The 27,093-nt window shown below is 35.6% G+C and overlaps 1 protein-coding gene across 1 annotated transcript; it reads right to left on the bottom strand.

Moving 5' to 3' along the window:
* Positions 1-7,176: 7,176 nt before the first annotated feature.
* LOC135693663 (queuine tRNA-ribosyltransferase accessory subunit 2) lies at positions 7,177-26,973 on the bottom strand. The gene is made up of 11 exons (XM_065212193.2): positions 26,660-26,973; positions 25,706-25,775; positions 23,763-23,879; positions 19,952-20,119; positions 19,122-19,221; positions 16,299-16,363; positions 16,069-16,120; positions 15,618-15,666; positions 15,232-15,381; positions 14,876-15,001; positions 7,177-7,796 (listed from the first exon to the last, which is right to left on the bottom strand). The coding sequence occupies exons 1-11, from the start codon at positions 26,893-26,895 to the stop codon at positions 7,688-7,690; spliced, it is 1,242 nt and encodes a 413-aa protein (XP_065068265.2). The 5' UTR covers positions 26,896-26,973; the 3' UTR covers positions 7,177-7,687.
* Between the last annotated feature and the right edge of the window lie 120 nt (positions 26,974-27,093).

The raw sequence follows: 27,093 nt of genomic DNA, 5'->3' as shown, positions 1-27,093 counted from the left end.
TTAAATAATTTTCATTTGATCGTTGTTTTCGGCAGTTGAAAATCTGTATTGTAAAAAGACCCCAAATGACTTCTAGATTTTCTATAAATACGTCCGATAGATATTATAGCGCTAGTCCATAGTGAACCAAAATGATCATTTCTGCATTGTTAAAATCTTGAAGTGGCTTAAGTCCAAGAGTATCTAACAGTGGACTACCATCAGCATCAAAACGACTATTTGTAATAACTCTTGCTGCTCGATTTTGAAGTTTTTGAAAATGGCTCTTTTCGATTGCACCACAGTTTCCCCAAACCGAGCAACAGTATCTTAAGTAGGGACCAACAATACCAGTATAAAATGTCTTTAAAGTGTCTCGAGTTAGCAAATTTTTGGCATGTTTTAGAAAGCCAATTGCTCTAATGATTTTTGTTGACAGGGATTTGATGTGACCTTTCCAGTTAGGGTTGTTGTCTAATGTATTCCAAGATATTTGGCAGTTTGGACAGTATCTTTTCGTTCTTTTTGTAAAGATAATGCATTATTATTATTCTGGCTGCTTTTCTTTTAGTTTCGTTGAGATAGTCATTGCTTTTGTTTTGACAACTTTAAGGGACAATTTATTGCCCTTCAACTATTCAAAGACGCTAATAGGGTCCATATTCATTGCCGAATTCAGCTGATTAACGACATCAGATTGATAGGAGAGACTAGTATCATTAGCGTACAAAGCTACCATGTGGTTTTCGACAGCTAGCGGTAGGTAGGTAATATAGAGAAGAAATAGCAGTTGCCCTAAATATGACACCTGTGGCACACTAATATCAATGCCCATTAGTTCAGATAAAAATCTATTTATACTGCAGTACAGTTTGGGATTTGAATGGTACGACTTGAACCATGATAACTCATTTTCTTGGAGACCATAGTGCTCAAATTTTGACATAGAATATTATAATCCACAGTTTCAAATTCCTTTCTATGGTCGATCAGTACCAAGCCAACAACCTGTACAAGGTACAAACCGCTGTACCATACATCGATGTTTTTAACAGACAGCTTAGGGTAAAGTGCAAGGCACGAAAATCAGATAGTGCATTTGGAAGTAGGTTATTTGAGTTCAAATATTGGTACAACTGGTTATAGACAGGTCTTTTGAAGAACCTAGAAAATGACTGGCATAACAAGTATTGGACGGTAATATGATTTTTTACTTTTATCACCGCCTTTGTAAATGGGTGCAACCCTAGCAATTTTCCATAATTTGGGCAAAATGCTCGTTTCAAAGGATGTATAAGAAAGTATAGCCACGGAATTTTCCAAGAATGGCAAGGCAAGTTTTATAAAAGAAACTTGCAATAGTGTCTGTTCCAAAACTCTTTGAATTGACAGTTTTTCTAGTCGTTGGAAGAATATGTCATACCAGCAATGTAGAAGGCAGTTATCGTATCCTTTTTAGGCGTAGTCAGTAGCATATTTCTGCAGTCCGTCAGTAGCTAAGTTCATCAATCCAGTCGCTTCGATTTTAACACAAGTGGCAGATCAATCTTCTCTTCTAGGTATCTTATGTTATTTTTCAGCAGCTTTTTTAGAAAGATGCAGCATGACAAACGTCTCTGCAAAGAACTTCATGTATGTCTTGAGTAGAAAAACTCTAATCAAACGTTACATTGTCTTGCCATAATTTCCCTCGACACCAAAATTTTATCTTTCATAGTTTGTCCAAAGAAAAAAAAGAGCAATTTTGTTGCTGATTTCATGTCGATTTTGCCACATACACTACTTGCAAAATCGCTGAAAAGGACTGAACGGAAACTTTCCTCTGCTTTGAATTCAGACAGAACTTTCTTTGCTTTGAATCTCCCTATCTCTGCCAGATGTCTCTGTTTATGTGCTAGATTGAAAGAAAGAATCTTTCTTTCACAGCATATCTGTAGCGAATTCCGCCTTGGAATTTTTTTAACCATAAATGACCAATTCTAACAATGACTTTTTTAAATTTCAGATGTATTTGTAGATATGTTTATCTCATATCAAAATTTATCCGACAAATGACGTAATCGGCTGCTGCATCTCTCTCAACCACGTTGAGACTCCACCGTAAAACCCAGTTACGTTTAGGGAATTTTCCATTTTTCCGGATCGATTTCTTCTCGTCCAGGGGCTCGTTTACTTTAAAGGCGCACCGCTAATATTTTCTTCTCCCCAGAATTAATAAAAATACTTCAGCATATCGGCTAATTTGGCCTTCGCGGTTCTTCCTGTAGGGGACACGTTAGTGGTAATGCATATCCAAAGCGCCATCAAAGTTTGTTCTTACTGGCTCCAACAACCAGCACAACATTACCTAATTCAAAATTATTTTCCCTTCAAGACATAATGGCGCTCTCTTAACACCCTTGATGACTTTGTAAGACATTTTCTCCACACCCCTTCTTGTAACTGGTCTTATCCTTTTTCCATTTTCTTCATGTGGCACTTTTTCTGTTTGTCACTCTTTAAGGTTTTTTAGATTTCCATTATTTTAGACCGCATTAAGAATTTAATTTTCCTCTGTTGCTACTTATATCTGCTGTTATTTTCCTTTTTCATCTCTCTATACCTGTTATTTTCCATTCACATCCGGACTCACATCACTTCACATCTCTACACACCCGGGTTTTTTTCCTTTCTCTTTCTTCTACCATCCCAGTTGCATATATTAAATGCAGTTGTTCTTGGCACCTTAACATTTTGCAGACCATTTAGTCGCTTGTCAAATTCTTTTTTAACGCTGGGTTAACTTCAATAACCCATCCTCTTTTTTAATCTGTATTTACTGAAATTGGGATCATGAATCGAAGATAATGCTTTGAGATTTGTCCTCTTGGTAACAACTAAATGTTTTCTCAGTTCCAACGCTACAATATAAATGACTTCTTTCTTGTATCATCCAATCTCTAAAAATTCTGTCTTTACTTTTTCATTATCATCATTCAGATGTTTTGAATTACACTCCCATTTCCCCAGTGAACATTTTTTTGGCTAATATCTCAGTAGCCTTTTTCTTAAATTTTGTACCTTTTCTTTATTTACTACCAATGCATTACATGGCCTTAGCTGTATTTTCATCGAGTGTTTCTTTAACACCGTCGTCTTCTTCTGCCTTTCGAAATCAAATTGATATGCAAATGATCTTGTTATTTGCATTGGGTTGCTTACTTTTACCAAACGTCATGCTTGTATCGCAACGCGCACAATTCAACTGCTAATCGACTGCTTACTTGATTGCTATCTTGCTTGCTTACTTATATACTTACTCACTTTTACTTACTTACTTACTTACTTACTTACTTACTTACTTACTTACTTACTTACTTACTTACTTACTTACTTACTTACTTACTTACTTACTTACTTACTTACTTACTTACTTACTTACTTACTTACTTACTTACTTACTTACTTAAATAATCGGGCTTAACCCGACTAAAATCGCCTGCTTTGTCATTAAATTTGAGAAGCAAGCTGTTTGATGAAACTGAAAGTTGTAACAGCCATAACGATTTGTTTTTAGATTTTACTCAGTTTTGCATGCTCTTTCCGAAGGTATCATCAAATTTTAAAAATTTGTGGTTCACATTTTGCTGACCGTGAGCTTTTCAAGCTTCCAGTAACTTTACTTTCGGTCATTTGCCAGAATGGTCTCAAAGTTTAAAATGATCATTGCATTTTACTTTTATGATTTAAGCTTGTAAAAATTCCAGGGTTGAAGAATTCCCTGTTTATGAGTTTCATTTTGTTTTCTATCATTTTCAGTTTTCCATATTCTCTCATTTCTCTTTCCCTCCTTTCCTGGTATTTTTCCTTTTTCTCCTCTAACTTGTTCTCGTTCATCTTTTCCTATTAACTTGTTACTACTTTGCCCTTTTCATACAACTCAAAAGACTCTCCAAAGATAGAACTCAGAGAAACTATTCTTGTACCTTTTGTTCACGTTTGTACCGCACTTATTGTTTGCTCCTCGTTAAGACAACACAGAATTTCATCACTAAACGACAGCTTTAGAAGTTGCTCCTCTGGTATCATTATCAAACCAAAAACCTGATACCTCATCTTCTCAGTGACATATTTATAGTCAACTAAAGTGCACGCTTTTAGATTCAAGTTTTGTATCGATTGAGTTTCAATACGTCACAATTTCATCACAATTCTTTTATCAATTCTTCGATCATTTTTCCAGCATCGTCCTGAAGCCCAAATTTCTTTCATAACCGTATACAACTTCCTATTATTCTCCTGCCGAAGGATTTATTTACAAAAGATTTTTAGCCGTGAATTTTTTTTTAATCCGTCCGCATAGACCATTGGCCTCCACGAGCCACCATAGTTTCAAATTTTTTTACACAAACTAAATAATCTAAATTTAGATTCTAAAACCATCTTCATCAATCCAGTTTATTTCCCTCTCGTATTTGTTCCTTTTCTGTTAATAAGTAAACTTAGCAAAAACAAAGACAGTTGTTGTTGTTGTGCTTCATGTACATTTTCACTGTTCTCACGTTGTGTTGACCTGTTACAGAGACCATTTCATATATCTCTTCGGGTTCATGGCGTAATGTTGCAATATTCCCGCTGCAGTGAATTCACGTGACTGTATTTAGCAAACTTTACAATCCCATTTGGGCAGGTCCTGTTACTAACATAACTTTGAAATTCAAAAGTCTTTAAACTAAGGCCCAGTTCAAACATCGAATTTCTGCTGGGTCATATTAATCTTTTCTTCAGAAAACAACTAAGTGTCAATAGTATTCGACTATAGCAAGACGTTTAAATTTAGTGCCGCATCAAATACTTAATTGTGGCAGTCAGAGTCCAGAAAAGTTGTCAACCTTCCTCCGGCCAAGGAAATCTTACTATACCATAGTAAGCACTTACAGTTTCAGTAAACAACCTGATCTAAGTCAAACTTTTCCTTGGAAGTAGCATTTTTGAGTTTTTATCATTTTTTGTAGTTTGCCTAAGGCCAATGCAGAAACGCATAGAGAATTTCAGTGTTATGCGTTTCTGCATGGGACATCTAAAATCAATACACCATCGAATTATATCGCAAAATAATGTTGACTAACAAGAAATGATTGTAACATCCATTGAAACACCTATGTGTCCTGTCTAACGCATATGCGCTTCACGTCATTCACAGCTAGGCCCTGCATGTCTGCCATTACACTGTAACACTTGAAACGCATATGCGTCTCAGCCCATGCAGAAACGCATACCCATGCAGAAACGCATTGTACAACGGCAAATTTGCGCATAAGCCCGCGACGCAGTGACCAGCGGCAGACATGTTCCCTTTCTGTTATCAACTGCAGCATTTATTCGCACCTTCGCATAACTGCCGAATAAAATTCAATTTGATTGGACAAGGCAGAAATTCGATGTTTAAACTGGGCCTAAACGGTTCGAATTCAAAAAGGTTTGTTGCTAATCTAATACTAATAAGAACTGCAAATTTCCGAATTTCTGATCTTTAAACGTCCTATTTTTGCTGGTAAGTCAACTTCTTTGAACGCAAAACGTTACGATAAAGCTGTTCTAATTCTATAAATTTCTTGTTAGAGTAAGGAAGATGCGACATTTCATAGGAAAATTCATTCATGCCCTACCCAGTCTTATCCAGTTACGCAGAACGTTGCGAGAGATTAATTTGCAAGTGCAGCAATGGCATCATCAACTTACATTTTATTTTCTTAAAAACTTATTTGCTTGGGGAAAAGACTTTATCATTAAAATGCATTAACATTAATTGTTTTCATTAATGGAATAGCCAGAACCAGTTTAGCACTACAGAGTTCCAGTGTAGGTAGGTGCGATAATTTGGTGAAAGAATCACAGAGGCACTGATGAGCAGGATATATCAAATGTTTAGCAACCATGAAATATGTTTCTTTTTGGAGCAGATGCCAAGTGCTAGCCTGCAACAATGGTAGCAGCAAGGGGGTACAAGGATGCATCATGCTTGATTCTAAATTGTCCTTTGCCTCTAACATTGAGAGTCAATTATACTAATTGACTGTAGACGCGGGATAGGAATAATAAAATTTCTTTCAAAGTATTTGCCCCGCAGTACTGTAACTGAATTGTGTAAATTGTATGTGCGGCCACACTTAGATTACGGTGATGTCATTTACCACATCCCACCCAAAAAATGCAATTTCAGTCAAGATACCCCACTGAATAATCATTTGGAAAAACTTGAATCAGTTAAGTATTCTGCTGCACTAGCAGTGACTGGAGCAAAAAAGGAAGATCTCGTGAAAAAACTCTACGAGGAACTTGGTTGGGAATCCTTAAGCCTACGACGTTGAAGCAGACGCCTCGTTCTTTTTAACAAGATTGACAACGATATTACCCCTGACTAGACAAGATACCCCATTCCACAATTACCAAACCTATGTACACTTTTCGTAATGCAAATGTAGTTGGGTAGATAAGGGCAAGAACGAAAAGATTCAAGACCAGCTTTTATCCCGACTGTCTCTCTGAATGGAACACACTTGACTCAGAGATTAGGTTATCACCCTCACTAAGTACCTTCAAAACACAATTATCGAGGCTTATCTGACTCACTCCTAAACTAGTATACGGTATTCATGATCCAAAAGGTCTAGCTATTCTTACTCAGCTACGTGTAGGAACGAGCAAACTAAATTATGATAAATGATAAATTTCGGCATAACTTTAGAGATTTCGGCATAACATTCAAGCCTTTGTGTCCCGCAAATTATAGGGGTAGAGGACACAGAACATTTCCTGCTGCTCTATCATTCGTATAATGGGCCTAGATTTAACGTCAATAGTGTGAATGCAATATTGCTCCCTCGTGGTTTTGCGTCTCTTTCAAATGAAGTTTTACTCAAATGCATTTTTTATGGTGACAAGCGACTAACAATTGACTCAAATAAGAAGCTACTTCAGGCAACGCTCAAATTCATTCATGCTTCAGAACGCTTTTAAATATTCCATTGCTGCACACTCCTATACATTAGCATCTACTTTTTGTCTGTTTACTCTGTATTCGTAATTAGTTTACCTAGTTTTGGTTCCTCTTCTTTCTATCTTTGTTTAATGTTGTGTGTTTTTATGTATCGGCCATGGGTAGTCATTGTCTTTCGCTCCTCATGGTATCGTCCCCGTAGCGTAGTACAGTAATTAGGGTAGTATAGTCGAATGTAAAATTGAATTGTAATTACTTTTTGTCAATAAAAAAATCAAATTATATCGTTGACACTTAGGCCTTTGGTATCATTTGCAAGCTCAATCCTGTTGCCATTGACATTTAGCATTACATACTTCAACATACTGTTGGAATTGATGAGCATGGCAATTTTATGGCATTCAAAGAAACTCTGTTATCATGCAACCATTTCATTCACTGCCAACACAAGCTCCGAATTTACAACAGAACTTCATTCATGATATTATTGTAAGCATAATGAGGTTTTATTATCTTTTTCGACATTTAAGGTGGTTCCTTGATTTTTACTCTAAATAACTGGCTGAGACAAGATTCCCATAAAAATTCGATGTCTATTTTTCCAATGTCAGACATAGTGCTATACATACAATAAATCTTCATGTATCTAAAACCATACAAAGGCTCCCATTTCAGGAGCCAAAGGCAATGAGCACACAAAACAACAATTTTGTAAAATTTTGAAGGCCATTAGCTCACAGATGTACTCACTAATAAATCCTTTAAACTATCCAGCGTTGCTTCGCTCATCGCTGTTCGTATTTCTTCAAGGAATTTCCCAAAATGGTGCATATTGTGCCTATAAAACGAAATGAGCTTTTTGAGATTGCTTCTTTGTACTATTTTGTGGTGACAAAGAAAGGTGAGGATTTTGGATCCAAATGGATTTTAGACCTGCTCCATTGCAGAGTCTAAATTTCAAAGAACGATGGTAATGTGTATACGTATACGGTTATTTATAAAATTTCAAACATCTATCCTCTAAACGTTTACACTGGGCATTCTTTAAAAAAAAAAGATTTAAATTACTACTAATAAGTTATACACATAATTTATATTATAGTTTTGCGGCTGCTGTGTTACTACACGGAACTAGCATAGGGCTCAAACCTTGATTGGCTGAGAGCTTGCGCAAAATAACGTGGTCCCTCTCGCCGATAGGCCAATGACGGCCTCGGAAGAAGTAAACAAACTATATCCCAAGCATAAAATGGAGGGGGATGGTAGTGAAGGAATTAAGAGTGAAAAACTGTCGGGAATCGTATAGTTAGCCACGACAATAAATCACAAATCTGTTCACAGGATCTTTAATGTTTGTCACGATCACAACCATCGCAATTTTACAACTACTCAACTTAACTAATTATAACTAATTTTTAAATTTTATTTTGTTTATTCTTTTTACTTTAACAGCATTACTGGGAAAACAGTGTAAATATGTATATATGCATATCACTACTGAAGTATTATCCTGTATAAATATTCGATAATAATAATGGAAACTTTTCATTTTGAATTCCAGTTAAAACTACAATTACAAGTCGCACTATTACAAGGTAATTTGTAACTGGCTAGCCTGTTTTTACAAAATAAGACTATTACAATCGTAGTAAAGAGAAAAGAAAAAAAAATGTTAAAAGAGGAGTAGCTCTGGGTTAGTCCATGTTTTGTTCCTACAGCAAAAAATGTAATTTGGTGGTACGAATGGATATCGTAGAAAGCTTAGAAATGAGATATCGTTTGTTTTGATCATCGATGGAAAGAGAGTCACACATTTCAAAAAATGAGCTGCATGAGTCGCCGAAGATGAGCTGATGGAGAGATTTACAAAAATGACAGATTTGAACCTTGGTCTTAGATCTGAGACAAGGCGAGCATATTTTCAACGTTTCCTTTCTGCATTGCAGTTAAGGTTAGTTTCAAATCCTATCGTTTGTTCCAAAACATAAAGAATGTTTTCCTTTGTACGCAGAAGTAGATCTGGGCGCAGATTGTCTCCAGTTATGATGGATGGTGAGGAGAAGCCAGGAATATCGGCAAAAAGAGAGGATCCCTCTATTGCTTTCAAGGAGGTTGCAAGAAAATTTAGAGCAGAATTATGACGCAAGGTATAACGACCTTGTTCGAGATAAACTTTGCAGCCTGCAACGACATGGAGTAAAGTTTCGGGAAGGAGGCGGAATTCGCAATCAGATGATTGGCTTAGGTTCGAAAGGCTTAGATTTTTGCGCGTAGGAAGAGTATTGTTCAGGTACTTGATGGTGAAGTTGAAGATGTTCGTGGGTAGGTTGCTCTGCACAACAGACCAAAGACCATTGAGCTTTTTGAGAGAGTGGTCCAACAGAAATGAAATAAAAGCACCCTGAGATAGTAATTGATGTGCCAAGCGTTCTCTACTGTCTGATTTTACTGCTTTCAGTACATCTTTGGTGTTACGGTGAATGTCGTATTGCAGATTCATCCCACTACTGGTGTTTTTCCATAAAGCTTGAATGTTTGTGTTAGGAGAAGTTCGGAGGGCATTGCGTGAAACAGTTTGGCATTGAGTGAATTTGACAGAAGGTAGCTGAAGATCGAGACCAAATTGATTTTTAGAAAGAACTATACTAGTTAAAGTAGCACTTATGGGAAGATCAAGCTATTGGCAAATGTATTTAGAGACAAGATTATCGAGGTTCTCAATGACCCAGGTCTTCGATAGGTCTGCAACAGTGAAGTGCCAAGAAACTTTGGACAATACATAGCTGTGGTACAATAGAAGTTTATTTTTGGGATGCAGAGGCAAGTCATCAATTTCTTTCAGAAGGCTGGGAAACATTGATAGCAGTTTTTTTTATGACTGCCATTGGTCATTTCGAAGTCAAAGAAGCGGCCAAGGTATTTGAAAGATTCTCCATTTTTAACAACAGGCACGCTTTGGTTGTTCACGAAAAGCTTTGGCTGGAACTGAAGAGATCTTGTTGAGTATTTCTTAATGCCAAAGGTGACACATTTATCCACCATTATTATAAAGTTTGCCCACTGACACCATCTTGTAAAGCAGTTTAACAGGAGCTGGTTCTCCTTTTCATCACTAGTAACAACCGCAGCATCATCAGCAAATTGGAACCAATGCACTGGCTGGAACATGCGATCGTTTTCGTCGTGGGGAGAGAAGCCAAGCTGTTTATATGTTTCTGCTATTATGTATTGAATATACGTATTGAAGCATAGATTAAAGATAAGAGGGCTGAGACAGTCACCTTGAAGAACACCACGACAAACGGGAATGGCAGGGGTTTGGAATGTATCTGTGAGGATAGAGGTCTTGAAGCCCGAATATAAGCTGGAGACCAGAGCCTGAATATGAGATGGTATATGATGGTTCGAAAGAATAGTGGAAATCAAAGTATGGTGGACCTCGCCGAAAGCATTTTTGAGATCAAGCAGGGTAACAACCAAAGAGCGCTGTTTTGTGCGAGCTTTATTTATCATATGACCCATAAGTGCCGTGTGTTCTAAAGTACCTGATATCTTGGGAGTGAAGCCTTTTTGAATTTGGCTTTCAATGAAACCATTTTGTTTCAGAAAGTTGAAAACAGAGTTACGTAGGCAGGAGGTGAAGATTTTCAAGGGAACAGATTCTAAGGCTATTGGTCTGAAGTTAGAAGGATCATCTGTATTGTCTTTTTTGTGGATTAATATTGTCGATGCTTTTTTCCATTCGGATGGAACACTAATAATAAAAATAATAATAATAATAATTATAATAATTATAATCTCAACTACTTTTATACCTAAGTCTAAGAATGTTCTAGCAAACGTTGTCTTTATTGCGTATCATTTCAATACAAAGTTTCTAAAATTATTAATTGCGTCATAGCTAATTTTGGATACCCTCAGAAGGTTCATGAAGGTTCCCGAGGTACAATTACGTCAATAAAACGAATACAAGTTTACAATGGGCTAAATAAGCTAATATGGAGAGCTATTCTAAGGGATTACACACGAAGCAAAAGTTCCTAGTATGTTCTGGAATGTTCCAAAGCTAAGTACACTGTTCATTAAAAATCTTGACAAAACAACAGATTAACAGGAAAACTAAAATGTTAATTATTTTTGTTCTTTCGCATTTCGCAGATCTTGTTTATCTCAACTTGATACCAAGGATTTTCGACGAAAAACGATTTTATTCATAACGATCGCTTAGGCCGACGCAACAAATTCAACAAATTCATTCTAGTATCGCTAATTAGATTTTGGACTTCCATAATGCTTTAACCTATGTGGAAACATCTTGTAACTAGTCGAGAAATGACATTATATAGCAGTACTGGTGCCGTTTCCAAACGCCCGAAGTGTCAATGTTCAAATTTTCCGGGTCATAGAATAGAAATATTGTCTAAAAAATTTGTTTAGTTCTAAAACAACTGGTTTCCATTTATTATTTGAATTTGGTAAGTAGTGTGTGTGTGACTCAGTTGGATAGGACCAAAGCTGGAAATTTGGTGGTATTTAAAAACCATTTGATTCGCGATCACAAGAGCTCCAAAAACGTTGAGCCTCGCAATCCTGGAATCAAACCACGTGTAAATATCTGTCTTTTTAATTGAAGGAAGGCATCAGCAATGGTTGCTGGGTGACTGTTGGGAACGTGCACTCGACAGTTTTGCTAATTGCTGATTATGTAAATGAGCTAATGAATTTCGTAATTACTAGCCAGTCTAGCACGCGTAGTTTTTGTAGATTGATTGCTGCTCTATTGTTAGCTGCCTAAGGATAGCGTAGAAGCTTCTAGAAAGTTCTAACGATCGCTGCGATGGAGCTTTTTTATCACGTGTCGCGTAGAGTTTGTAGTCTTTTCAGTTTCGCAGAGAATAAGTCGCTAGATTCTCAAATCACAACGGTGACAGCCTTTTTCGTCGGTAGTAAACTCCTCTTCGTCGTTTTCATCACCATCATATTTTGTCATCTTTATCTCGATCAGCAACAATTTGCTCACAGTCTGGATTTAGAATGGGCACTGGTAAAGCTTTGATGGCATCAAACACCTTGTCTTCAAATGCCACAAATTCCAGGGCCAGAAGGAAGCATTATTGAATGCAAGGAGTGCCCACAACCATGGAGTTTTTTCATGAGTGTATTGTTCAACGGTTGCACACATTTAGGTAAGTTGATCTATGAATAAAAGTAGTTATATGTAATTTTGTTCATAGGTAAAAATGTCAAAAACCTGTGAAAAATTCCTCTTTATCCACTGAAATCCAGCTTTGCCAAATATTAACTAAGGGTAAAAATTAAATGTAAAGTAGGTAATTCTATTCACAAAAATTGCTTAGCATTGATTCTAACCATAGCTTCCTATATAAATACGAAAGATGCCCTAATTTTGAAATATTGGATACATTAGGAGTATTTAATGTTCTTGGGCTGGGGCAATTGAATTAGAAAGTCTCTCAGCAGTTAGTAAGTAATTTTTCTTGAAATAGCAAATGAAATGGTAATTTATTGATATAAAGATACCTGCTTGGGTTTGGTTACAACTGCATCTTCTCCATAAAGTACGGACAGTTTCAAATACGTCATGTTTTTGGCTTTCCTAGCTGGTCGTGGCACCTGATGTACAGAGTTGGCACTTTGGACAATTTGCTTTAAAATGCTGCAAGTGAATATTGCTGCATCCAATTTCATTCTTTTCAGTCTCGTTCTGCTAAAGGTGTACTTTTTTTGGAACTTCGAAAACAGATGAAAATTGTGCTGAAGTTGCTTTGCTGTTGCCAAATGCTTTGGCTTTTTGGCGCAGAAGATCACCACTGTCACTATGGCTTGATTGAGCTCTCACCATGGAATGGAAATTTTCCACAGGGTACACATCAAATGAATTCAGATTTGTACGAGCGTGTTAAAAACTGGATGATCTTGCATCTTCCAATGCATTAAATTGCTCAGTCAATGTAATAGTGCCTTATTATAGTAGTTTCGTTAAAAGCAAAAGAACATTTTCCAATACCCGAGAAGAGATATGGCAAACTGCTCTGTGTTTTGCAATACCCAAGAAAAGATGACAGAATAAAAAGAAAGGACAAGAGGGAGATTATTATCTAAAAGATTTATAAGGGCTACATACTGTATGTCCTTACAGTTTGAAAAAGTTACAGTCACTTGCTCCCTAAGAGATGTCCAACCACCCAAAAGTGCCTCCTCAATTAAAGAAAATTGATTTGCTTTAGGTCTATTCGAAAGATGTTTCCTGGCACCAAAAATGATAGAATAGGCTTTTTTGATATTGAGAGGAAAAAAGATTCTCTTGCACTGAGTTGAATGTGCGTTAACTCCACGATGTTATGTACCAGCTGGAGAAATTTCATTTTTAAGGGTTTTTGTGGAATTATTTGAAACGCGTGAATGGAGATAACGTATTTCCTCGAAAATTGGCCGACCTCCGAATATAAGCCGATTCAAAAATAAGCCGTCTAGCGACATATTTTCGAGGAAATACGGTAAGTGGAAAATTAACTGAATTTGTTGCGTCGGCATAAGCGATCGTTATTTATAAAATCGTTTTTCGTCGAAAATCCTTGGTATCAAATTGAGATAAACAAGGTTTGCGAAATGTGAAAGAACAAATATAATTAACATTTTAGTTTGCCTGTTAATCTGTTGATTTTTACCCTAAATTCATTCATTACAATCTACTTCAATTTAAAGAAATTTCTGGTGGCTACGTTGCATTTTCTAAGCAACTAAAAATCGGGGGCATATTCCCCGGCAGATTTGTAGAGAATTTATGTGTGTAGGGCTATGGTTAATCCAATTTGAAATATATTTCAGCAGCTTTTAAACGCTATTTTTAACAAAAAGGGCAGTAAAAATTCCCAATTTTTGGCTTTGGTCTAAGTTTGCATACACTTTCCGGCTTAGCAGCGAGAAAGACCACGTGACTTAGCGCAGGTTCTCAGCCAATCAAGATTTGAGCCCTAGGCTCAAAAAACGGCGGTCTTGTGTGGAAGAAGCCAAGATAAATGCGTGGAATTACTTTTCTTTAGAGATTTGTAAGTAATTCCCAATGCGCGCAAAATATTAAGACTAAATATTTAGAAAGGCTAAATATTAAGTATTATTATGACGAGGCTAAACATGGAGGATGATTATATAAAACTGAACAAAAAATTGAGAAATTACATCATCATAAACATAGTTAAAGACTTGCGCGACCGGCATGCTTTGCGACTATACTTTCAAAACCGGCCTTGTATCGTATTGCATGGAAATAAAAAAAGCACATGTCGACACATGTAGAATAACAGCTACTGCAAAGCATGCCGATTGCTTAAGACCCTTTAAGCGTTTCATCTGACACTCTTCAGAATATAAAACTTTTCTAAGGGTCAGCGTTAGGGTTAGGGTTAGGGTTAGGGTTAGGGTTAGGGTTAGGGTTAGGCTTAGAGTTAGGTTTAGGGTTAAGGTAATGCTAAGCTTGGAAATATGTACACCCAGTTTTGGATCGAAAAAGGTCTTACAGAAACATCAGCACATGACTGTTTGGGTTGCTCAACCACTGTTGCTTGCCAATTGAAAATATTACCAGCACAGTCCAAGGTAAAACAAAATTTTTCAAGCAACACAAAATCAATTTATTTTATATGTACATCGTTTTGAAAACTGCATCTTAAGTGCTGCCCGATGGCAAAACTACAAGTTTTGGTTGCTTTTTTACCTGCAAGACCAAGGGAGCTGTTCTCCAATAAGGGACTTGATATCTTCTAATCCTAGACGGGACATAGAGTTGTATTCTATCCCCCAGACTTTGAAATGTGTCAGATGAAAAGCTTTATAATGTCTTAAATATTTCCTTTTTCGAACTCATATTTGGACTTTTATCACCAAAAAATTACTCACATCATCAGTAAAACCTGAGCCAGCATTTCGTTGGTCACCAAAAGATGATTAAGGTAGGCCCTTGTGTATTTCAGGCAGGTCATGCAGTTGCAAGTACTGAGGATTGGCTTGAAATCATCTTTGTACCTTAAGCAACAATATAATAATGATTTGATATCTTACAAATTTGCAAAAATTCTATTCTCCAGCATCAATGATTAAAATAATTTTCAATTTTAAAAAGGAAGCGAAAAGTAGCAAACTGATAGAAAAATATGTGAAAAGAAAAAGATTTAAAGATACAAGTTTGATAATTGATAACTGACAAAAGTTATGAAAATATTGGCAAAACTGCAGGTTAATTTGAAAGATCTCACCTTTTCTGGCTCAGTTCTATTTCCAATGTTGACTGGGGTCCATTTTCAAGTACATTTGTAGCTGGATCCTGATCAGAGTGGGTCTTCATTTTTTTAGTGCGATAAGTAAAAACTGCAGCACAACCACGTTCAGTTAGTTCATAAACATATCTGATTTGCGTCAGGGAATAATCAGCAAGAAAAGGCTAAAATCGCAACTGTCTTGTGGTAGTGGTCATGGATGAATTAACTACATATATGGGCAAAAGAATATGCCTGGCATTAAAACAATTGTTCTTCAGATATAAAAATAAATTTAGCATACGAAGTACAGAGGCGAGGATGTCATCCAGCGATTAAAATTGAATTCTTTAAAATGAATTTCAGTACAAGTTTGAGAAGGATACGAATTATCTACAATATCAACGCCATTAAGAATAGCCTCTAATGTTCGCTCTGAAACAAAACATGTTTGAATAGAATTGGAAATTGGAAATCGAAAGGCAAATAGAATTTGAAGTTTGGACAATGAAATAAACTTTACAAAGTTTGAAAAAGTTAAAAGATAAATATAAATGCTATCAAAAATATTTGCGAATCACTGTAAAATGAAATTTTAAGAATGAAGGATTTGCAAAACAGGTTTCACTTAAACAAGCCAACACATTCATGTGCATCTCTTTGTGATGTCAACTAAATTCCAGTCCTTGCAGAGCCAAGACACGATCTGAAAGGATGGACATTGATCATGCGAAATTTTGTTCAAGTTTACACCCTAATTTGAAAGAAATGATCTTCATCAGCTTCCGAATGATTTAATCAGAAAGGAAACATATTGCGAAATGTTTGTTGAGTTACCTGGGTTAAAAGATCCTAGCATTATCTTTGGCTTATCGGGCGGCAGATACTCCTTCGAAAGAATGGCAATTGATTGAACACCAGATTGTAAACTTTGATGAAAGGCAAACTATCTAAAGAAATACTTTATAGGAAATCATCGAAAGAGGCGAAAAGTACCCTTGTGTGTCCTTTCAAATTTGAATAAAAAACAATATTTTCTTATTTTGGATAAAAAGCTAATAACTCACCAAGGTTGTTTGCAAAATTTCGTTGAAATCATCACCAATCTTGTCGAATCCTTCCAAAACGAAACCTGAATAAGATAAATTGCATAGTTCTTAATATACAAAAATTCCTGAAGCACTAAACGAGAACATCTCTAGATGATATCCATTCATAAACATCCATTTATGATTAAAAACAAACAAAATAAACAAAAAAATAAATAAACAAACAAATAAACAAATACACAAACAAACAAATAAACAAACAAACAAATAAATAAACAAACACACAAACAAATAAACAAACAAACAAATAAATAAACAAACAAATAAACGAATAAACAAACAAATAAACAAACAAACAAATAAATAAATAAACAAACAAATAAACAAACAAACAAATAAATAAATAAACAAACAAATAAATAAAAAAATAAATAAACAAACAAATAAACAAATACACAAACAAACATATAAATAAACAAACAAATAAACAAATACACAAACAAACAAATAAATAAACAAACACACAAACAAACAAATAAACAAACAAATAAATAAACAAATAAACGAATAAACAAACAAATGAACAAACAAACAAACAAACAAATAAACAAATAAAGAAACAAAAAAAACAAATAGAGAAAACATTGTTAATATTTGTTTAAGTGTATTGAGGAGTCCTGATACACTGTACGGTAAACATCGGGAGTACCCGAGCCCAATCTCCAACAACATTTATAAAAACTGCCAAATCCATCGGGTGAAACGGTAAATTCGATTAATGAAAGCATTGGTACCCCTGATAGTCACTAAGTGAAGTCGGGGCAGCCATCCCATGTGTAAGAGGCAATTACGCTGATATCATCGCAAACCTCCAGCGTTAGATGCTGAAAATTTGTCACATGCGATCCACTTAGAAACATCAAGATAACCTAAAAATGTCTGAACCCCAGAATACCCAAGTGGTTATTTTTCTACATTAACAGATTTTCAAACTCGCCTTCTACGCAACACTGGGTCTGACTTACAAATACCCCAAATGAAAACATCCATGGGACAAAAACCATTCGACTATTAAACAGCCAAAGTTTTGAATATTCTTTACTCAGAAACAAAATTGACACCCAGTATCCACTGCTTGAAAACTAGATTGAAAACTGACGAGAATCTTTAACGTGAACTAAGCTCCTGATTATCTTCCGTTTTAACTTTAGATTGCAATTATGTGTTTAGTTTAAATAATTCATATTTTATATAGATTTTTTCACAGGCCCAATTGTAAAGCAGATAGTAACTTTCTGAATTTTAACTCTGTAAAGACACGCTTTTTTCGGTTCAATTTCGACCAAGGCTATTTATTAATCAGCTAATATTTTTCCAGCAAGTATGGTATTGTCTCTCCAAAGACATTAACAGCGAAATTTGCAGCTGTTCTTCACCTTACTCTTGATTTAACTCTTTTTAAGGCAGCGAATGTTCTTTAAGGCGTATAAGAGCGTACTAGAATTGCAACTATATTACCCTTGCATAAATTTTACTGGGCACAGAAAAGGGATCAAAGATAGGCTTTTTCCGTTCACATTTGAAGCCAATCATTTGCTTCTTATCTTCGTCAGGACTATTTTCCTAATCCCGACTTTCAAAACTATCTTCCCTTTTCTTATTGTTTCATTCTTATCGTCACCATCAAATAGTTCCAAAGCCCAAGTTATACCAAAACATGTGCAGAACTGTGTAACTCAGCAGAAGAAAATTGGAGATCCAAGTTATTCAGGCCAAACTAAACTCTTCCTGGCTTTTAGACAATATGTTGTATGGAAAAATTTTCTGTAATTTATGGAAGTTGCTTGGAGAGAATAGATGAAAAGCCTGTTTCCTATAACACTGTTTCCTGTTTCCCGCTCCATCGCACTAGTCCGCGAAGTACATTAGGAGTTGGATTAGACTGAGACCGAGCTTTTTTTGCGATCCTGCGAGGACAAGTTGGAATCATGACAGAAAATTTCAGGGGGAGTTGTTAACCAATTAAATTTGTTTCTAATGACACTGATTTGTTCGTTCGATGCCCCTAGTCTGCAGAGTACCTTTATGCCATTCAAAATTGGATTTAGTTGTTTCAGGGGTTAGACTTTCCTTACTGCGTGCTGAGTTTTGCTTATGATAATGAGAGAGGGATGAAAACTTTGAGATATTTTTAATTTTTGACCGCGTGCCTAGACAAGTTGGTACATCTGGCAATCCTGACACAATTTAGCGAAGATGTACCGTAAAAGTTTTCAACCAATCCGGTACAAATGCTCAATCAGACAAAGCTAACGCCTTTCTAAAATCTACTTCTTTTGATTGGAAACAACGATTGAGCAACGGTGAAGGCAAAACATTTTTGTGAAAAGAATTGCAGTGAGTTGAAATTGCTTTGTCTCTATAAGATTGAGAGGACGCGTTCTAGCAAACTACCGCGAAACTAAAACTACGATATTTATTCCCAAGACACAAAAGTGGTGCAATGCGCACAAACCATGCTTTGCTTCTCATGCCATTAGTCAGAACCAAGCGAAATTTACCTAACAGAATTTTTCAGAAATATGGCGTTTCCGCCATTTAGCTCGTTTAGCATTGCTTTTCTTCAGATTGAAGTTTAAAAGCAGAAGAATATGACAAATTCTTGAATTTTTCTCTCCCTCTGTGACGGCCTCGCTCAGATCAACCCCATCCCAACCTTGATAGCATCGAAGATTAATGAGAGACAAGTTTTGTGATGTTGTTGACGAATTTGTGCCTTTATCTCTGGGCATGATCGCGTATGATGCAAACAAGCTAGATTGACAACGAACCGTGCCATACCTTGGACGTCTCTTTTTGAAGTCTCCACTGCGCACCTTCGTCTTTCCTTGACATTATCCCCTCCTACTATCGCACCAAACAAAGCAAAATTGTACTTCTCCTACGATAAAAAAAACTCAAATAGAATTTTCCATTCCATGTGTTTTCTATGATAAACCCACTGTGCTTAAAATTGCTAAATCCATTCAATGTGCGATTTTGAATGCAAATATGCGATTGGAGGCATCAAATATCTTTACCTGAAATGAATGTCGAAAATAAAATGAAACAATGGAAGAGAATGGGGCTAGGATTACATTGATAAACTTCAAGTTTCAGAGCAAGTTTTCTAATGAATTAAGAATACTTGAATAGATCAAGATGAGATAAGTTCTGAAGCGCGATGAAATCGAAATGCTGTAGAGTTATGGCTTCCAATTCGACATTATATAATGATATTGTACACTACCGCAAACAAGTATGCAGAGACTTGCTGTAAACCAGTTTAGCTATTATATCTTTCTTAAAGTCAGATCCAACATCCCTGTTTCTGGACCATTCAGCGAGCAGCATCATATTTTACAAATGTGGCCTTAGATTTACCACGACTGAAAGCTATTCTTTAGTCAGTAAAATTTCCACTGATTTCTATCACCCCGAAAAGATCTTTCAGATTCATGGAAATGTTTTTGACACAAAAAGGTAATGGCATTGCACGGTGCCTGACTATCCGTACGATCCATAAGAAGCATCGTAAACACGTCGTAGGCAAGAAATAAATGTTTTTGTGTTCGCTGTTGTGTTACGATGTTGTTGGTGTTATCTAGTGACAACTTAAGGGTAATATTTACCGGATTTTCCTGTGAAATTTGAATACAATGATCAAGATGTTTCAAAGTTCGATCAACTGATTTTTTGCATCGTTTATCACTGGCTCCTACAGGTGTGATATCGCAAAGACATTCAGCCATTTCAACGCCAGACATTGACAAAGCCTCCATGAAGCCAATCGAAGTGACCTGGAAAGAATGGCAAGCAAAGTCACTATTGCATTGCTAGTTTGCACGGAAAAGGAACTTAAAAAGAGTATGGATTAAAATATGTATGTTTGGGCAAATTACTATTTAAAGATAATTTGCTGTTAGCAACTAAACAACTCTGTAGCGAATTTTGGATCGAGTCAATAGGGACATCAAACGATAGTTTGCAATGAAAAAACACACAAACAAATGGGTTCGATGTCAGCCAGAGACTACCATGCACCTTTGCGAACACTCTTACCGTCACTGCATAAAATAGCTGCTGAAAAACGAGAGACAAGCCAAAGACAAGCGTTAATTATTTCCCTTTTCGCTTGAATCTGTTTGTAGATTCTTATGAGCTGGTCTCAACCACATCAACATTTTGATTTCATTGTAGTCATTCAACAACACCTTGCTATTTGGTGTATAGAACAAGACGGTTCTAAGTTGCTACTCCGAGTTTCAAGCTTAATGCAATCATCAGACAACTGGCCTCATTCAACATCTCAATCTTTCCAGACAAAAACCCTCAAAAGACAATTTTTGTTCCCAAAAAGTAAAATTTTTCGATAAAAGGTATTTGGAAAACTCGTATATTTGATTTTGTGAAACGTTATGGAAAATGCGTGTACGAGGCATATGGAAACTTAAGGATCTACTGTAGCTTTCTGCAGTGGAGAAATTACGGGAATCTGTTCCTAAAATCGTTGGAAAAATTTGAGGAAATTAATGGCAAATTTCACGCTAATATATTAGGCATCCTAAAACGTCGTGCAAACCTCGTGAGAAAGTCGTCAATCAGTGATACGTTTTATGGAATGTAGTTCTTTCAAAATAGCTTTCAAACTAATTCACGGTGAGTCATTGATGAAATAGTTTCAACTGATTCAAGGTGATTCATCGATGTCCTATACAAATACGAAATCCTAAAAATAATATCCAGAAACAAGGCTTAACCAAGATATTAACAAATAAACCCACTAGACAGGAATTAGAAATGTATTATGAAGAGTTTCAAAAACAGAGCAGGGAAGCTACTTTGGATATGGAAAGGATATGGAATACGGAGACATGACAAGTTGCGAAATTAGCCAAAGAAGTCATTCGCATTAAGCATGTGACAGATTGACACCTGTCACAAGGGTTAATAGCAAAGTATGACAACAAAAGACAGTCAAAGTATGACACATGAAATCATATCTACATGAAAAATAACAGGAAACCATTTGGAAAAATTGCTGAAAAATATTTCCAACTAGTTGAAATGGCAAAAACTGGGTTTTTCCACTTTATTTGGTTTTGTGTAGCTAAATTGAACATAAACTACAGTGTGACAAATTGCAGTTGGTAAGTAACTGATTAGAATTATTATAAATAGAACAGATTTTTGTAAACAGAAGTGGAAATAGAACTATTATTTACGTTATGAAGAAAAATGGATCATTCAAGAAATGTATCAAGTTGCCACTGTGTAATCGGCCTAAATTACAATTTAATATTTATAAGTCATTTTGAAAACAAATCAAGCTACATAGGTCTATTTAATAGAGAATTACAAAATATTCTTAGTCACATACTACCAGATTGAATATCATCCCTGATTTTCACTTTGATAAAAATGATTAATATTGGTTTCCTTAAAAATTCATTTCATTCGAATTTTTTAAAAATAAAAAAAATCAAATATCTATTTAACAGGAATACAGTGTTTTATTGAATGCAATTGAATGCCATGTAAGAAGAACCTATAAAACATCGTTTTGTAACAGCTTTGAAATGGCAAAAATATTTTACAGAAAACTGTGAGCCTTGCTTTGCTCTTATGCAGTCGTAGGTACCAAATACTCTCACTTGACCTCTCCTTGGCTAATTATATTCTATTTTAATTCAATTGACATATCCATTCGCAAGAGACAACTTCATACAGATTTTACAAACAATATTTCCAGAAGAAACATAATTGTAAAGGCTCCAAGCGATTAAGAGAACAGTGTTACTGATTTGAGAAACTTTACAGAGTTTTGGAAAGTCATCACACCAGTTTTAAAGCTTCCAAATATCTATAAATAATGAAAATGTTTCATTTTCAGAAGAAACCACTCTCTTTATGTAGCTTTCAATTTCTTAATCGTGTGAATCGAGACAACCCAATCTATGCGTATGCTACCAGAGATTCACCATTCTTTAACATTTTGCATATATATGCACTTGTCCCAATTTATTCAGCGTTGTTGCCAATCTTTTTTCTAGGAAAGCCCCCAAAAGATTAAGTAACTTAGACCCTTGTTAGGTTTATTACAGGGGTGGAAATTGCCCAGGTGTGGGGGACAGGGAAGAGAGCTCTCATATTTGCTAAAGTGTCAAATCAAAGACCGTTTTTAGCACCTTTCTCTGCAAACTTTGTCATTGGTGGGCAAATTTGCTTTTTTGAGGTTTTGCTTCCCTGCTGGAAAATGAACTTCCACCTCTAGTTTATTACAATGAAATACATGTGACAACCTTCAAAAGAGCACTGAAAAAAATTGGCCTTGGTACTCTGGTGGATGTGACAAAAGATAAATAAATAAAGAGCAGTGTTGGAAGCTGCAATGGTCCTTGAGGCCTTGGCAGCTTTCTTCCTCTTGTTTTTTTCATTGGAAGGGCAATACTCCTCGTAAGCTGTTACATGATTTGATGCACTTTACAAAATGTTCCTGCAGCTATAATTTACCAGTAATTCCAATAAGTCTAAATCAATAAAGGCTATGATTAGACAATATAACTTGATCAACAAATTGTCTGCAAACCTCTCTGTTGGAAAAAAGCTTCCATTTTGATATACACTTATTGCCCCCAAGGGGGAACCATAAGAAAACTTGACTGTCTCACAATCTAGCTGAGGGTTGGGGGTCCTAAAATGCACTCAGCAGGAGCAGGGGGCACAAGATGAAATTGCTTAAATTTACAGCTAAAATGCAGGGTTTGCACTTGGCTCCATAATGAAAATGCGGGGTGGTGGGCAGCATAATGAACTTACACAAATGATGTCAGAATTTTATATTCTGGTACTTCAATATGTCTCAAAGTCAATTGCCAAATCTCATTGTTGTGCTATCTGTCAAACACCATGAAATTACAAATAATGAAATTTGACACCAAAGTCTTTTCAGAATCTTAAAGATAGAATCTTCAATGTCTGTCAGGCATGCGATTAGACATCATTTTTGGATTCCTCATAGCTGAATTTAGTCATAAAAGTTAAATAGGATATTTTGAAAAGGTCTTCCTTTTCATAATGCAAATTCTTAGAATTTTACCTTAAAATCCTTGAAAATTCATTTATGGATATCTCAGAAAGTACTAAAAGATAATGAACTGAAATTTTCAGAATGTTCTATTCCCATTAGTTAGTACACAATATGTAAAAATTAGCAAAATCTGAGATGGTTGGTGACATTTTCATTTTTTTCTCAGTGATTTGACATTGAACTGTCTATATACAATAAACTCATTGCTTATTACAAATATCAAGTAATTTAGTTTGTTTATTAAACAAAAAAGACTTTTGGTGAAGAAGAAAAGGCACCTAATACCTCCTCATATTCATAACACAATGGTCACTGTAGGCAAGAAATGTTAATGAGATAAAAAAGACATAAACCTTCCTCCTCCCACTCTGAGTCCAAACTGAAATGGATTTTTCCTCTGCATATTTAGAAATATCCACTGAGGAAAAGCCAATTGTGTCTTGAACTGAACAAAATAGCATATCACTTTCCTGTGAAAATAAATACTTTCTTCAAAAGGTAATGGTGTCATGCAATGGGAAATTATCATGAATATAGCTCATACAGAAAAAAATTAAAGGCTCATAAGAATTGCTCAAAATATTTACAAACAATTGTAATACTATGTGCTTATTATACATTTTCCAAAAGATAGTAGTTTTCTCCAATAAGTTCTTAAATGAAAATTTGGATTTTTTGTCATTTGTCAGGTGAAAATTTGCTAATGTTTTTAAAGTCAAATTACAAATAATATAATAGATTTAACAATCCTTAGCTTTTCAATCTGAAGTCTGATCCTTAATTCTCATTGAAGGATTCTGATACACTTAAGTACATACTTAAGTGAGTACATACTTAGGCGAGTACATTTTGAAGAGAGTACATACTTTATGGCATACTAAACTGGGGAAGTGCTTATAAAACTAATCTGGAGCCATTAAAATCTAGCCTTCGCAGAGCAGTTAGGGTGATCAATTTTGCCAAATACCAATGAACCACTATTCAAAAAACATAATCTTCTCAACTTTGATAACATGTATAAACTTGAAGTTGCTAAATTCATGTTTTATATCTATCATGAAAGCATCAATGACCTATTCAACAACCTGTTCATCAAAACAAATATACATCATCAGCATGAAACAAGACAGTCTTCAAATGACAACTTCTCTTTCCCTTTGGTCTTGACAAATTATAAACAAAAGTCAATTGTATATGAAGGAGTCAAAATTTGGAATTCCCTGTGATTGCAAATTAAAAAGTTACCGAATAAGTCATCTTTCATCAAAAACCTGAAAAATTATTTTTAAAGTCGAATTGACATACTTATTTGAACCCGATTATGAACATTATCGTTAAACATATATTTCCACCATGCATCTTACTATTGTGTTTTTAGTATCACCAATTTACATCTCTTATTATACTAACCCTATATTATCTTGATATTCAGCCTTTTTTATTTTCATTCACATTCTTCTCTAGAAATTGATCACCTATACACGTCAAATCGGGCATATGACCTAGATAGTTCCTTGTGAGTTCTTTCCATATGTCTGACAGCAAACATACTAAACTTCGAACTACAATCCTTGACAAAAGTCCTTGGAACACCCTGCGACCAATGAAAGATTTTGAAGAAATAAAGGTATCTGGCTGTAAGATACAGAAATATCCCCCCTCCCCCCAAAAACAATGTTACCTGAAAACCCTATAACTTACCCTAGCTGATAAACTGACATTGGACGAATTTCAAGCTTTGAAACTGTTGTTATTCAACATTGTTTCAAGGGGGAGAGGGGGATGCTACTGAAGTTATGCAAAATTTTAGCTTGGTGTACCAAGACTTTTGGCAAGGATTGTACCTACTGTATGTAGTTTTCCTTTTTTGTAAAAAATAATTGTTATTTGTGGTTCAAGTATTAAATATAAATGTAGTCGTTAATTATTGCTGTGAATGAAATGTTTTGAGTTTGAGTTTGAAGTACTAAAGAATCAACTATCATAGTCAATACTAAAGAAAGAAACAGTCATGACATGATAAGCAGCAAGAACCAATTAAAAGGTTTCCTGAAAAACTGTAAAAATGGCTTTTCAACTTTCTTTGATAACAATTTAGGATCATTTTTTATCACTTTTACAAAAGTCCGTCAAAAATACTAGAGTTCAAAAAGTATTTATTCTGCAAAAAAACCTTAAATCAAAGGTCAAAAGAGGCTTTTACATCGGGCTTTAGGACCTTTAATGATCCCTGAGAAAGTTTAAGTGTGTAAGTGTATGAGGAAGTGTGTAAATAAGAAGAGGAAAGATCACATACTTTGCTGTTTGTAAACTTTTTATACCCCTTGTTGGAAGCTTTAAGGCTTTGACTTACAGATTCTTCAAACCTGGATGGAAATAAATTAAAAACTTAAAACTCCTTATCATTTTTCAATCATTATTTTACATTTACACCTAATGATGAGCCAGTCTGCAGGGTAAGGCACTTTTCGACGAGATCTCCGGTGTGCACGAGCAGAAAGCCTGGTGTGACGGTGTGCACCACCAAAAATGTCTGGTGTGCTGGTGTGCACCGACTATTTTTCCCTGTTGTGGTTAAAATTTGTGAATTTGCATTTCACAGTAAAAATGCGTGTGAAGTATACTGGTTGAAGATAGCGCAGGTTTTTATTTGTATATTTGTCAAGTAAGATTCATGATATCTCAAATTGTTCATACACAACTGTGCTTGTTTTTATCAGCTGACATTTTCTATGGGACCACACCAAGCCACACCCATCTTAGTTGCCACACCCAAAAATATGGGTGTGCAACAGGTTTTGCGCAAAAATATCTCCGGTGTGCACATGCCATACTCTGCAGACTGGATGATGAGGACAATAGACATAAAAAGAGTCAGCCACAAAGACACAAAAAGACTCCCTTAATTGTCCCAAAATGGAAACACCATGCAATATGTAAATGTGCCACGTATTAAAAGATATATTATTGAAATAAGTTTACGGTGTTGAATTGAATGTAACTGAAGATAAAAAGAAAGCGATTATATTTGGTATGTAATATTAAGACAAAGAATTTAAACATCTTTATGGTGTCATGACAAGTTATCCCCCAATGAGATTAAAACTTGTTAAAAAGAAATACAATCGTGTTCTGTGTATGAAGGGAGGAGAGGTACAAACTGTGCTAAGAATGTCATGTGCCTCATGAAAATGCAAATTCATATATGAGCCAAATACCAGGTACAATGACTTATACTAGAGTCACTTACAAGTCACAGAGCCTAAATCTGCGTATCATTTGCTTGCATCTGGTTGGAAGGAATCTCTCCACGTCCTCTGTCATATGAGGTACGCGTCCATACCTCGTGTAAATTAGGGTGGATGGAACTTCCACCGTGGTCTCTTTTGTGCCGGATTCATTTTCATTGCCAGCTTTATGGCGAAGATTAATATATCCAACACGACCTTTTCCTAACTCCTTTATAACTTTTAATTCCGCATTCATGATTTATAAACGATCAAGGAGATAGTCCAAGGAAAAGGCATGAACACAACCCCATTTTGAAATGGCCTCGCTGGTCACACTGGCACTTGACCGAGGCAAAGAATCTTTACTTCCAAGAAGTAGGGAGTCGCCAGGAGTTGCCAAGCACAAGAATTTTACGGAAAGAGGGGCTCGGCTTAAGATCTTACGGGAAATTGA

This window comes from Rhopilema esculentum, chromosome 11 (assembly GCF_057945365.1).
Source record: "Rhopilema esculentum isolate cy_ngs chromosome 11, ASM5794536v1, whole genome shotgun sequence".
Lineage (NCBI taxonomy): Eukaryota > Metazoa > Cnidaria > Scyphozoa > Rhizostomeae > Rhizostomatidae > Rhopilema > Rhopilema esculentum.
The sequence above is the reverse complement of the archived record's forward strand: the minus strand, read 5'-3'. Positions and strand labels throughout refer to the sequence as shown.